The sequence below is a fragment of the Globicephala melas genome, chromosome 20 (genome assembly GCF_963455315.2).
Source record: "Globicephala melas chromosome 20, mGloMel1.2, whole genome shotgun sequence".
Taxonomy (NCBI): domain Eukaryota; kingdom Metazoa; phylum Chordata; class Mammalia; order Artiodactyla; family Delphinidae; genus Globicephala; species Globicephala melas.
The window spans coordinates 47,267,799-47,279,891 of record NC_083333.1 but is presented as its reverse complement, the minus strand read 5'-3'; the positions used below and the strand labels follow the sequence as shown (position 1 = coordinate 47,279,891).

At 39.2% G+C, this 12,093-nt stretch overlaps 1 protein-coding gene across 7 annotated transcripts in view; it reads right to left on the bottom strand.

The window, feature by feature from the left end:
* ACACA (acetyl-CoA carboxylase alpha) overlaps nucleotides 1-12,093 on the bottom strand; it is a 272,141-nt gene that overhangs the window by 127,911 nt on the left and 132,137 nt on the right. For all 7 annotated transcript variants that reach the window (XM_060290411.1, XM_060290412.1, XM_060290414.1 and 4 more), the window contains 2 exons: nucleotides 7,639-7,763; nucleotides 368-481 (listed from right to left, as the gene is read on the bottom strand). In XM_060290411.1, coding sequence (XP_060146394.1) covers nucleotides 368-481; nucleotides 7,639-7,763 — 239 coding nt within the window. The remainder of the gene's footprint in view (nucleotides 1-367; nucleotides 482-7,638; nucleotides 7,764-12,093) is intronic.

Sequence of the window (12,093 nt, the reverse complement as noted above, 5' to 3'; positions counted from 1 at the left end):
TTGCTTTCCCTCAGTCTCCTTTCCTCCACGTGACCCTGGTTTACTAGGAAGGGTAGGGAATAATAACAGGATTTTATAATGGGGGGAGGGCTCCTATTTTTTAAATTAATTTTTATTGCAGTATAGTTGCTTTACAATGTTGTGTTAGCTTCTAGAGGGCTCCTGTTTTAAAAAAACTTAACGTTAATCTTTTCCTTTCTCTTTAAAAAACATATACCACGTGAGAATGTTTGTTCTGAGGGCAATGAGACATACATGGGAAATTGCATGACCTTTGGAAGGTGCTGGAGGAAGATCTCATTGCATCTAGGACTGCCCAGTCTATGAAAACCATTCCTCCCTCCGGACAGCCAACACATGTCCTTACCTGGCGTGCTCGGAGCGCCACCTTAGCATTGGTGGTCTTACTGAGTTGAGTTAGCTCCGTGAGGATATTCAGCAGCTCGTCAGTGAGAGTGGGGTCCCGGCCACACAACTGATCCTAATTGTTAACGTGACAAAGAACATACATATCCATGTTAAAAAGAACTGAGGTGGAGAGAACTTTGAAATGGGAAAAGGGAATAAAAACAAAGTAAACAGAGCTAGATTACTAAGATGCAAATGTCCTGTTACCTTTATCCTAAACAGTGTGGTAAAGAGATCCCAGAGGGGTACTTCCCTGGTGGTCCAGTGGTTAAGACTCCGTGCTTCCAATACAGGGGACACGTGTTCAATCCCTGGTCAGGGAACTAAGATCTCACATGCCACATGGCCAAAAAAAAAAAAAAAGAGAGAGATCCCAGAGGAAGCTGCTGCCAAGGAGAAGCCCAATTCCTCAGCCATTCAGATTCTAAATTCCTAATGTATTTCTTTATAAATCAACACCAGACTTTAAACAATAGAAATCATTAGAGACCATTAAAAGGGGTCAAGGGATTCTAGCTAAGAAATAACAAAGGATGTCTCAAAGTTTTAAGAGGTTTTAAATAATATAGGGACTAAAAGCTTTCCTGTTCCCTCTCCCACTTTTGGAAAGAAGGCAGAATAAGGCAAAAGGAAACACTCCTGGTGGTTTTCATTCCACAAACCAAATGTTCAGCATCCCAGGAGGGTGCAAAACAGAAACATAAGCCCAAATTATTCATTTATAAATACATGCTAAATAAAAACACCATCTCATATTCTGACAATTTTATACCCCAAATCATTTATCCTCTTGCTGTACGACGAATCATTCCATGATACCTAAACATGGAGATTCCTTAGATGGATTAGAGGGAAAAACCAAGCTCCTACTATACAATCCATGGTGTAATTCAGACTTGGGTCCTTTGTCTCCAAAAAATTAAAAAATTTTAAGGAAAAAAAACTCTCATATTTTGGGAAAAATATTTCTTCTCCAGGGCAGTATCAGTTTATTCCCTAAATTCATCCATTATCCATGGGATTCTCATCTAAGCTGAAAAAACTGCAGATGCACTTTTATAAATGTCCTTTCTGAAATTTACAGAGTTATCTGTAATAGTAGTTCTTAATATCACATCACACAGTTCCCTCGACTTGGAGTTTGAAACAACTGCCTTTATATTTTAGTGAACTTTTATTCTCCCCCACCCAACTATTGAATCGGACATGAAAGACAACCAGATCCCAAAATGCTTCCTGTTGCTGCCTTTTAATCTTCCTCCTTCCTGGATTATCAGCCTTTTTCTTGAAGAATCTCCATTTCATCTTCAACCCTCCCCATCTCAGGGATACTCCGTACAGTCCTTTACCAGCGCAGCACAAATAGAAGCGTGGGGCTTTTGGCTCTGGGGGCAAATATACATTTCCCCAAACGCTTTTTCTACAACCCCCTACCACCTTCCGCATCACAGGGTAAACAGTTTTGGAGTACTCAACGCTGGTATGCTGGAAAGACGGCTTCTCAAACATTTTAAAGCAGGAAATACTTTCTGATTCCCCAATCCACGACCAGAGGTGTGCGCCAGAGTCGTAAACCGCATGTTGGTATTTATAGTTAACGAAGTGCAAGTATTGTTTTCACCTGTTTAACGCAGGCGATTCACTCATCTGAGTGGAAGAAGAAAGTGATTATAAATCCAGGGCTCGCCTGAGCACGTAGTCACAGACTGAAGGACCTATTCCTCCCAGCCCAGGGAAAAAGCAAAGAGGAGGGAGAAAATGCAACCAAGCCTCACCTTTTATTGATAACTTATGAGCAAAATAGAATTGTAATAAAAGTCACCAGCCGCGCACCACAACAAAGAGTAGCCCCTGCTCGCCACAACTAGAGAAAAGCCCGCGTGCAGCAACAAAGATCCAATGCAGCCAAAAATAAATATAGTTTAAAAAAAAGAAAAGAAATGGGATGATGATATATATTAAAAAAAAAATCAAATCAAATCACCAGCGACAAGGCCATAACAAGACGGAAGGAAAGAATAGGTAGATAACAGTGGGTAGGGAAACCATAAGCTCTTCCTACCTAAATCCCTCTTTACCTAATGTTCCTAATAGAGAAAATATACTCTTTTCTGAGGTACTTACTTCAGTCATCAGAATGGACCCATTGAGAGGTTCAAAAACCTAAGAGATGTCCTGGGTAATAGAACTCAGCTGCTCTGCAAATAGTCAGACTAAAGTCTCAACATTAACAGCAAAAGCCAACACAACAAAATAAGAACACTAGCCACCTACCCAACCTATATCAGATGTGATAGGGACTGGTTTCCCTTGAAAGGAAACCCAGGTTTACCTTTTGAGATTAGATTAAAGTAAATAAATTTTAAAAAATGGAGTTGCCATCTTGCCTAACTACAGATCACATTCTAACTAAAACACATGCACACAACTACTTAAAAAAAAAAAACTTTTTCATTTCATCTTTCCATTATGAGAGAGAGGGAGTGAGAAAGGGGGTAGAGAAGCTTCTTTTCTGTAAGAAAAGTGAACTATGGAGACTAGAAAAAATAATAGGGAAGTAATTATTCGTTCACGATCACCAACTGACAATCCTCCTGGACTCCTTGTGATAAAGTACAGAAACCTGACCTTTTTGGCAGGTGAAATATCAAACACAGTATGAATAAACCACTTCCATTAAATTATCCTGACTTGGAAATTTCCCATTCAAATATTATTTTCTCTATTGTCATCATTAGTACTTAGGAAAAAGATGTGCAACAGAAAACTGTGTGTAGTGTAACCTTCTCAACCCTCTCCTGTCCTTGACCTGAACACAGTGTTCAAGTTGTGAAAGAAACCACCAGGGATGGAAGACGATTCCATTCATCAGAACCACCCACCCTAAGATACAAGCATCCAAGAGGAAGTTTACAGCCCTCTGGCCTAGAGACAGATGTCCTTTGGGCAACTGGACAGCCCAACATCACCATCTAACTCTGGTGAACATTTTGTAACAGTAACATTAAATGGTGATGGTGTCAGCCTATGTTTCCTCAGTGTACAGAGGCAGGTTCATTTAATGAGTCTACCTCCTGATTTGGGGATTACCTGCATAAATCTGCAAGCCAAAGTGAAAATTATTCAATAATGGTTAAGATTGGTATCACACAGTTATTTCTTGTTTTCATTCTTAACCTAGATGGTGGATAACCACAAGGAATAGTTCAGATTTGCAGAAATATAACAAGCAGGCTTCAGAGTCAAAACCGTAGCCAAAGTTATGTAGCTGACTGCCAGGAGAGCCCAATATAGCCAACTTGATCTTAGCATTCTAAGATTTGAAGGCAATTCAAAATGAAAAGATGTGACGTAATGGGTAACATTCTCAAGACATTAACTACTGTTCAGCTGGACGAGGCACCAATGCCAATATCAAAAATGGACTGGAAGCTTCTTCCAGTCACAGCTAGAATTTCTGACCTTCCAAGGATGTTGTGGGACAGATTAAACAAGAAATGTTAATATAACCGTTATTCAGTAAACCTGGGTTTACTGGGACTTTTCTCCATTATTTACACGTTGAACGAAATTATTTGCAGTTATGTTGGGAGGAAAAAGGAAGGAGGCTGATAGGCATTTTATTTATTTATTTATTTTATTTATTTATTTTTGGCTGTGCTAGGTCTTCGCTGCTGTGAGCTCTAGTTGTGGCAAGCAGGGCTACTCTTCGTTGCGGTACGCCAGCTTCTCATTGCGGTGGCCTCTCTTGTTGCGGAGCATGGGCTCTAGGCACGCAGGCTTCAGTAGTTGTGGCTCGCAAGCTCAGTAGTTGTGGCGCACGGGCTTAGTTGCTCCACAGCATGTAGGATCTTCCCGGACCAGGGCTAGAACCCATGTCCCCTGTACTAGCAGGCAGATTCTTAACCACTGCGTCACCAAGGAAGCCCCTGATAGGCATTTTAAATGCTCCCTGTCTGAACCAAATCAGAGGCTCACAGGCATGGCATTACTCCTAAGGAAGCATGGATTATACTACATTCGTGTGGACCACACCAGAAATAAGATAGAAGTAGTGAGGGGAAGACCACTCAGAATCAAGGTGGCTACAGGATACATACTTCACCATCTAGACAGCTGTGAAGATGTTGATACTTTTTATTGATACAAAATTGCTCAATTTGGCTAAAGAGTCCCTTAAATATCTCTTAGGTAAACTTAAACAATGTTCTAAGCTTTTTTCTATAAAATTAAGAGATAAGAAGAACTTTCAAAAAATAAACTTACTGACTTTGTTTTCAATGTGGCACAATGTTCCTCCAAATAGAGAAAACTTGACAGGACTTTAACATTTTACTTGATATTTTGCTCTCCAGATACAGCAAAAGATTAGAAGAAATTTGGTAGAGAGTCTATGAGGCAAGTTACCAGTAGGCAAGTTATGCTAACACCCAGAGGGGAGGAAGGCTTCCTCGGAGCAGCCCACATCCTGCAACACTGATTCACAGAAGCCTGATTTTCTTGATTCCCTCCCCCTAGGTTCCAAAGCCCCAGAAATCATCATCTAGTTCAGCAAAGCACAGCATCAACAGTCCCACTTCTAGAAAGCAGAGATTGGAATGCTGGGCACATAACATTGATCAGGAAGCCAAGGTAAGCAAAAGAAAGGGGAACCAGCAGAGAACACAGCTGGGGGAATCGAATGCTACCATATCCAGTTGTTATCCATAAAAGAGAGTAAGACCTACAGAAAGAGAAATCCAAACAAGTAAAATGGCTTTTCCCAGCTACCACCATTAATGCAGATGTGGGGTGGAGGACCTGACCATTGCCAAAGCAGGCAGATCAGAAAGGAGCACTTTTCCAGCCTTCGTTCCTGCTCCCGAAGTCACTGCTAGCTGGCCCTCAGCTCAAGCATAGCAGTTAACTTCTTGATTTCCAAATCTCTGAGATGAGGGCAAAATAACGGATATTTCAAATGCAATTTAATGATATAAAAGCCTAGAGATGTTTATGAAGTTTTCCTTTGTTTTTTAAAGATAAATGTGAAATGCCAAAATAAAGAAAAGGACAAATCCATCTTTCTGGTTCACATCGTCAACCTTCCTCCTCCTCTCTCTACCCCCCCTCGTCCCTCCCCTTCCCCTCCCTCCTCCCTCCTTCCCTCTCTCGCTACCCCTCCCCGTCCTATTCATCTAAACCCAAACATTAACAAACAGCTCTTTTCTCCAAAGAGCTCAGCCTGTTGGAAAGAAAGTCTGGGTACTATCCATGCAGGTAAGAAGTAATCGGGATGACAAGGTGGGGAAAAATAAGAACAGCAGCAAGTCAGAGTCCCATTGGCCTGTCCTGACTGGCAAAAGCAGAAAGCAAAGCCTCAAACCAGTTCTCTGACAGGGCCCAACGCCCCTGCAGCACCCCCGTGTAATTACACACTTGAGTGACTGGACTCTGAAGAAAATTGAAGGCCTGAGCTCCGAACAGCTGCCATTTTCTCTCTCCATCACACCAGCGTGATTACTTGAGAAATGAACAGCCCCAGCTCAAAGCTACTCCAGAATTCTCAGAGGAAATATGGCTCCGTGTTCCAATAATGAGATTCTTAAGGCAAGCGTTACTTACAATCACTCCGCAAAAGGAGCGAGCCGAGCCCCTATATCTTACAAATTAGAATTTAAGAAACCCAGCGACAGTCTTAGACGATCATTACTCTTCTGCAGCTCCAAGGATTCTGGACTTTGGCCTATTTTTAGTGCATAAAAACTGTTAAGTCCTTAAAAAGGTAATCATAATAAAATGAAAACTCACCATAACTACCTTCCTAAAAAGGCAAATTTTACTCCATTTTAGGTCCAAACTGACAGATTCTTCCATACCCTCATCATTACCTTTTTCTGCCAGAAAGTCTTGGCTTTATCCAAATGAGAATTAGCAATCCTTTTATTAAAATTTAAGGAAAAAAATCTAATTAGTCAGATTTCTTCCCTTTTCTGATTGAGAAAAAGAAAATCAGCAGGTTGCCAGAGATAATATCACTTCTTTGCCGAAACCTATCACTTGGAGAAGTTGAAATATTACATTGCGCCGTTATTGTTTTTTCCTTTCAAATGCATTTTCTGGTTTCCCCACCATCTAGCCATTCTAGGGTAGCAAAGGTAATGAACTCTCCCTGTGATTACATATTTTTTTAAGTGGCTATTCTAAAAAATGTTACATCCTCGAGAGTTAGCCAGCTAGGCAGATAACTGAGTGAGTGGCACTGTTGTTAACCAGAGATGTGAGGTAGATAGTTTCCCTTCATTCCGAGCCATGAAATAAAAAACAGCAGTGAAGATTTATAGTTTTTTTCTCCTCCAAGAAGAAATGAGGGAATTAAGGTACCAAGAATGCCAATTCCACAAAGGGACAAGGAAGAAAAGCACAGGAGCAAAAAGGTACTATAGTCTCCAAAAAACACAAACATGCAGCAGCAAGGCAATTAATTGCTCGTGGGGTAGAGGGGCTCTAAGAATAGTCCTATTGTTCTCTGATTCCTAGAATTAACCCAACCAGAAAAACCAAGGAGTAGAGAACTTACAAATCATCTTCAAAAATCCTTAAGTCCACAAAAATTCTACCCACTGGTCACATGTACATCAGTCCTATTCACGTTTACTAGTCTCACCTCTCCTTCCCTCTTTCTACTAATTCTCATATTACTAGGTTATAGGGACAAAAGCATGTATCTACTACCAACACAATAATCCCAGCTTAGATGTCCATGTAAATAAAACAGAAAGGGACCACAGAAAATGAGGAATACATTTAAATTTCTTTGGTGGGGGAGGAACAGTACTACATTTCTAACAGTTGTTTTTTGTTATTCAGTTTTGGATGTGAGAGCATTCATGGAACAAACAAGCATTATAACAGAAAAGTACACTGGCTAGATAAGACTAAATTTTAAAGCTACTGTCACTAGTGACAAGAGGAATAAGGAAGCATGGGGCATCTCTAAGTAGAGCGAAGAGATTTGAGTTCCCATGTAAGATTATATGCACAATTGGCAGAACAGTCCTTTTCTGACTGGAGCAGGTTCCTTCAGGTCAAGGACAAAGACAGATAGGAGAAATTGTTAATCTACAACCCAAGCCCCACTCATCCCACAATCACAAAAGACAGGAGCTTCTCCTCTGACCACAGCCGTCACAGGGAGAAATGCTTTTTTCATATCATCAACCATCTTTACAGGTTCTGAAAAATGGTACTCACAATAAGCATTGTGACCAGAAGATTCTTCTTGGTGACTTGAGCGTGAGAGAAGATGTAGTTCAGTACAGTGTTCATGTCACTCTTGTTCTCCTCCCGAAGGGCGAACACGCATTTGTCATAGTGACCTGCAAGCAGCAAAAAGAAGTGATCCTCACCCACGTATGCATGTTCACGTTTACATGCTATTTGTTTGTTTTCTAATGTCTCTACTTAGAAAACTGTAAGAAGTGAGAAGAAATACCGTAAGAATTTTCTTAGATGGATTTGTATAGAATTGGCAGTGTTGTTTAGTAAAAGCAACCCGAGGCTAAGAGTCAGGCAATCCGGTATAAGACCTGGGCTCAAAGCCTAGCTCTGCTACCAATTTACTGTATGCTCCTGGGCAAATCACTACCTCTCTAAGGCCTATTGTCATTAAAAAAAATTTTGACAGATCGGGGAAGGGTGCGTCTTACTGAGGAGCTGGGGATAACCCCAACCCCCTACCCTGACTCTAAACTCTCTTATTTCGCTTCCTGGAATGATTTCCTTAGAAGAGAGGGTTTGGCTGCTTAAAAAGAAACGTCAATACCATTAAACCCCAGCTAGAGATTCTGGTTCCATGTCTGACTCACTGAAAATGTTTCACCCTAACTAGGAGGAACAGTTTTAGCTCAAAAATAAAACACCAAACTTATCAATGTCCACAAGAAGGATGGCTGCTACCTCTGGAATCAACATTTTCCCCCCGGAAGTCCATGAAGCAGCTAAGCAATGCCTAGGAACTCCAAATCCAAACTAAGGCATAGATCAGGGAGAACCTTGCATGAAGTCAAAAGGTCTGTGGGGAGAGTACAGTTATGCATATTTTCATTGGCCTTTCACAAGGCCACCAGGGGCAGGTTAGTTCTGCCTAGCAGAGCTATGTTTTGCAACAGAAGCATAAGCTTCAGGTATACTGTAGTGATATCTACCATGGGATACAAGTAATATTCAGTTCTTTAAAAACAGCTTACCTCAGAATTAAATTTCCAAGCAAAGGAGAATTAGTGTTTGAATAGTCTCAAGGGTCAGAATTCTATGAAAATAGTAAAGGATTATCACCTTACTTCAGCCTGCAGGTTAGGTTACAAACCAAAACAGTGGCATTCAAACTGCATTACCATGGATTCCTCAAATACTGAATGCAAGCAACCAAGGCAACTCTGCTTTTATCTATTTTAAATATTAGAGATTGACATAAGATTTCTTTTCAAAATAAAACTAAATATATTTGAAAAACAGTGGACTACAATATTTAGAGAGCTGCCAATGTCATAAAAGACCCATTTAGAACAAAATGGAAGCTGTTTAAAAATTGGTTGTCCTATATAAATTCATATTTCTCCTGACCAAAACTTAGCTTTGAAGTGACAACAGAAATATATCTTGGTAACAGAAATCACTAGAACTGGGGGAAATAAAAAGAATATTTACCCAAGGAGAGGCAGTGGAGACACTAAGCAGAAAGAAAGCAATGATACCAAGTGCCTCTTTTTAAAAACTTTTTATTGTGAAGTATACATACAAAAGAATAAATAAACACCCAAGTAACTACCATCTATCTTAACAGAACATTTTTAGTATCTTTGAAGGATCCAGTGTGCTCCTCCTCAAAATCAACCCGCTAAGCTGAATTTTAGGTTAATCATTCTTTTGCTCTTCTTTACACTTATCACAAATGTATACATAGTTTCATTCTTCCTGTTTTCAACTTGATAACAATGGAATCATTGTGTATGGATCATTCTGTAACTTGTTTCTTTCCCTCACCATTATGTTTTTGAGATTCATCTTTTGTTCATGTGTATATCTCGGTTCATCTGTTTTCACTGCTGTAGAGTAATCCATTGCAGGAATATACTAGAATTCAATTATCTATTCTACTTGTGTATATTTGGGTTGTTTCCAGTCTTTTTTGCTATTCGTGAATAACACTGCCACAAACAGTACTGTATATGTGTCCTTAATAAACATGTGTAAAAGTTTCTCTAGAGTATATCATCTAAAAATAAAATTGCTAGGTTGAAGAGTATAAATAAGTTCAACTCCATTAGGTACTGACAAACTGTTTTCCAAAGTGGTTGTACCAATTTGCATTTCTGCTTACAGAAGTGGTGGAAGATGATGTGAAATTCAAATTTTTGCCAATCTTACTGTGGTTTTGGTTCACATTTCTCTAATTAGTAATAAGACTGGACATCTTTTCATGAGTTTGTGGATTATTTATGCTTCTGCTTTGGTGAATTATCTTTTTATATCTTTTGCCCATTTTTCTATTAGGTTGTCTTTTACTTATTGATTCAAAGCAGTGCTCTATAGATTACAGATACTAATCCTTTCTTAATCGTCATGATTTATAAATATTTTCTTCCACATTGTGGCTTGTATTTTCAGTCTTTTTGTGGTATCTTTTCACTAACAAAAGTTCTTAAGTGAGGGCTTCCCTGGTGGCGCAGTGGTTGAGAGTCCGCCTGCCGATGCAGGGGATACGGGTTCATGCCCCGGTCCGGGAAGATCCCACATGCCGCGGAGCGGCTAGGCCCGTGAGCCATGGCCGCTGAGCCTGCGCATCCGGAGCCTGTGCTCCGCAACAGGAGAGGCCACAACAGTGAGAGGCCCACGCACAGCAAAAAAAAAGTTCTTAAGTGAGGTCAAATTACTTATCCTTTATAGTCTGTATTGCTGGTCTTTTTTTTTTTTAAGTTACCAGTAATTAAAAAAATATATTTATTTATTTATTTGGCTGCACCCGGTCTTAGTTGCGGTACGTGGGATCTTTGTTACCAGCATGCAGGATCTTGGTTGCAGCATTCGGGATCTAGTTCCCTGACCAGGGATGGAACCTGGGCCCCCTGCATTGGGAGTGTGGAGTCTTAGCCACTGGACCACCAGGGAAATCCCTGTACTTACTGGTCTTATATGACAATATCTTCTCTGCCCTGAGGTCATAAGGATATTCTCCTAAAAATTTAGTAGCTTTGCCTCTTTAGTACATGTTTAAGTTTTCAGTTCATCTGGAATTGATTTTTGTGTGTATCGTCTAGGTTAGGGATCTTTTATTTTGGCAAATGAATAATCCTTTGTCCCAGCATCATTTATTGAAAAGTCTATCCTTTCCTCAGGTATTGATTTACAATACCTGCTCTGCTGTAAAGTAAGTTTTCATATATGCTTGCATCTGCTTCTGGGTTAATAGAACCAGTGTTCCATTGTTCTATTAATCTGCCCCTACACCAATATCACAATCTCTTCATTAATATGGCTTTATATTAAAACTTGACATTTAACTGGACAAATACCTCCACAGTGTATTTCTTTAGAAGAATCTTGGTTACCTTTCCTTTCATGTAAATTATAGAATTAGCTTGACAAATTCCACAAAAATACACTAGTAAGTTTTTTATCGGAATGTCAATGAATGCACAGATGAATTCAGGGAGAATCAACACTTTGCAAATATATATTCCAACCTAAGGCCATGATATTTATTTAGATCTTCTTTATTATTTTTACTGATTATAATTTTCTCCAAAAGAGGTTGCACATTTTTTGTTAGACTTATTCCTTAGAATTTCATATTTTGTGTTGCTATTTTAAATGGAATATTTTTCCAAAATGCTCTTCTAAATGATTGTTCCATTATAAAACTTGAATTTTGTATATTGACTTTTGTATCCAGCAACTTTGTTAGATTTTAAATAATTCTAATAATAAATATGTGGATTTTTTGAGGCTTTCTAGGTAGACCTCATACCATATCTAATAGTGGCTGATTTACTTCCTTACTCCTTTCTAATCCTCATACCTTTTCATTCTTTTTCTTGTCTTACTGCACTGGCTGGGATATCCAGTATGATGCTGAATAGCAGTAATGATAGTATGTGTCGTTGTCTTATTCCTAATCTTAAAGAGAATGCTTTCAACATCTTACCACTAAGTATGATGCATCCTACAGATTTTTTTGTAGGAGAACTTTACATGATAAAAAGTTCCATTTCATTCTTAGTTGGCTAAGAATTTATCATGAATGCATATTAAATTTTGTCAGATACTTTTATCATCCATATCTTAAGATGATGGCCATGTTTTTTCCTGTTTTAGTCTGTTACGTGATAAATGACATTAACCGGTTTTTCAAATATTAATCAAGCTTGCACTAGTGGGATAAAGCCAACTTCGTTGTGATCTATTATTTCACACATTGCTGCATTTAGTTTGCAATATTTACTTGAGTATTTCTCCTTGTCATGAGTGGGAGAGTCATCCTTTAAGGACTGGAAAAGGGAGCAAGACTGATAAAAGAAAATATTAGGTAATCTTTCAAATTCTATGGTGTTTCACTGCCATCTTGTGGCAGAAAGCAGTATCAGCAGTATGTAGCTTTAAAATCTTAGCCAGGGTATTTTAGTCGGAGACTTTGTACATCATTTAGTA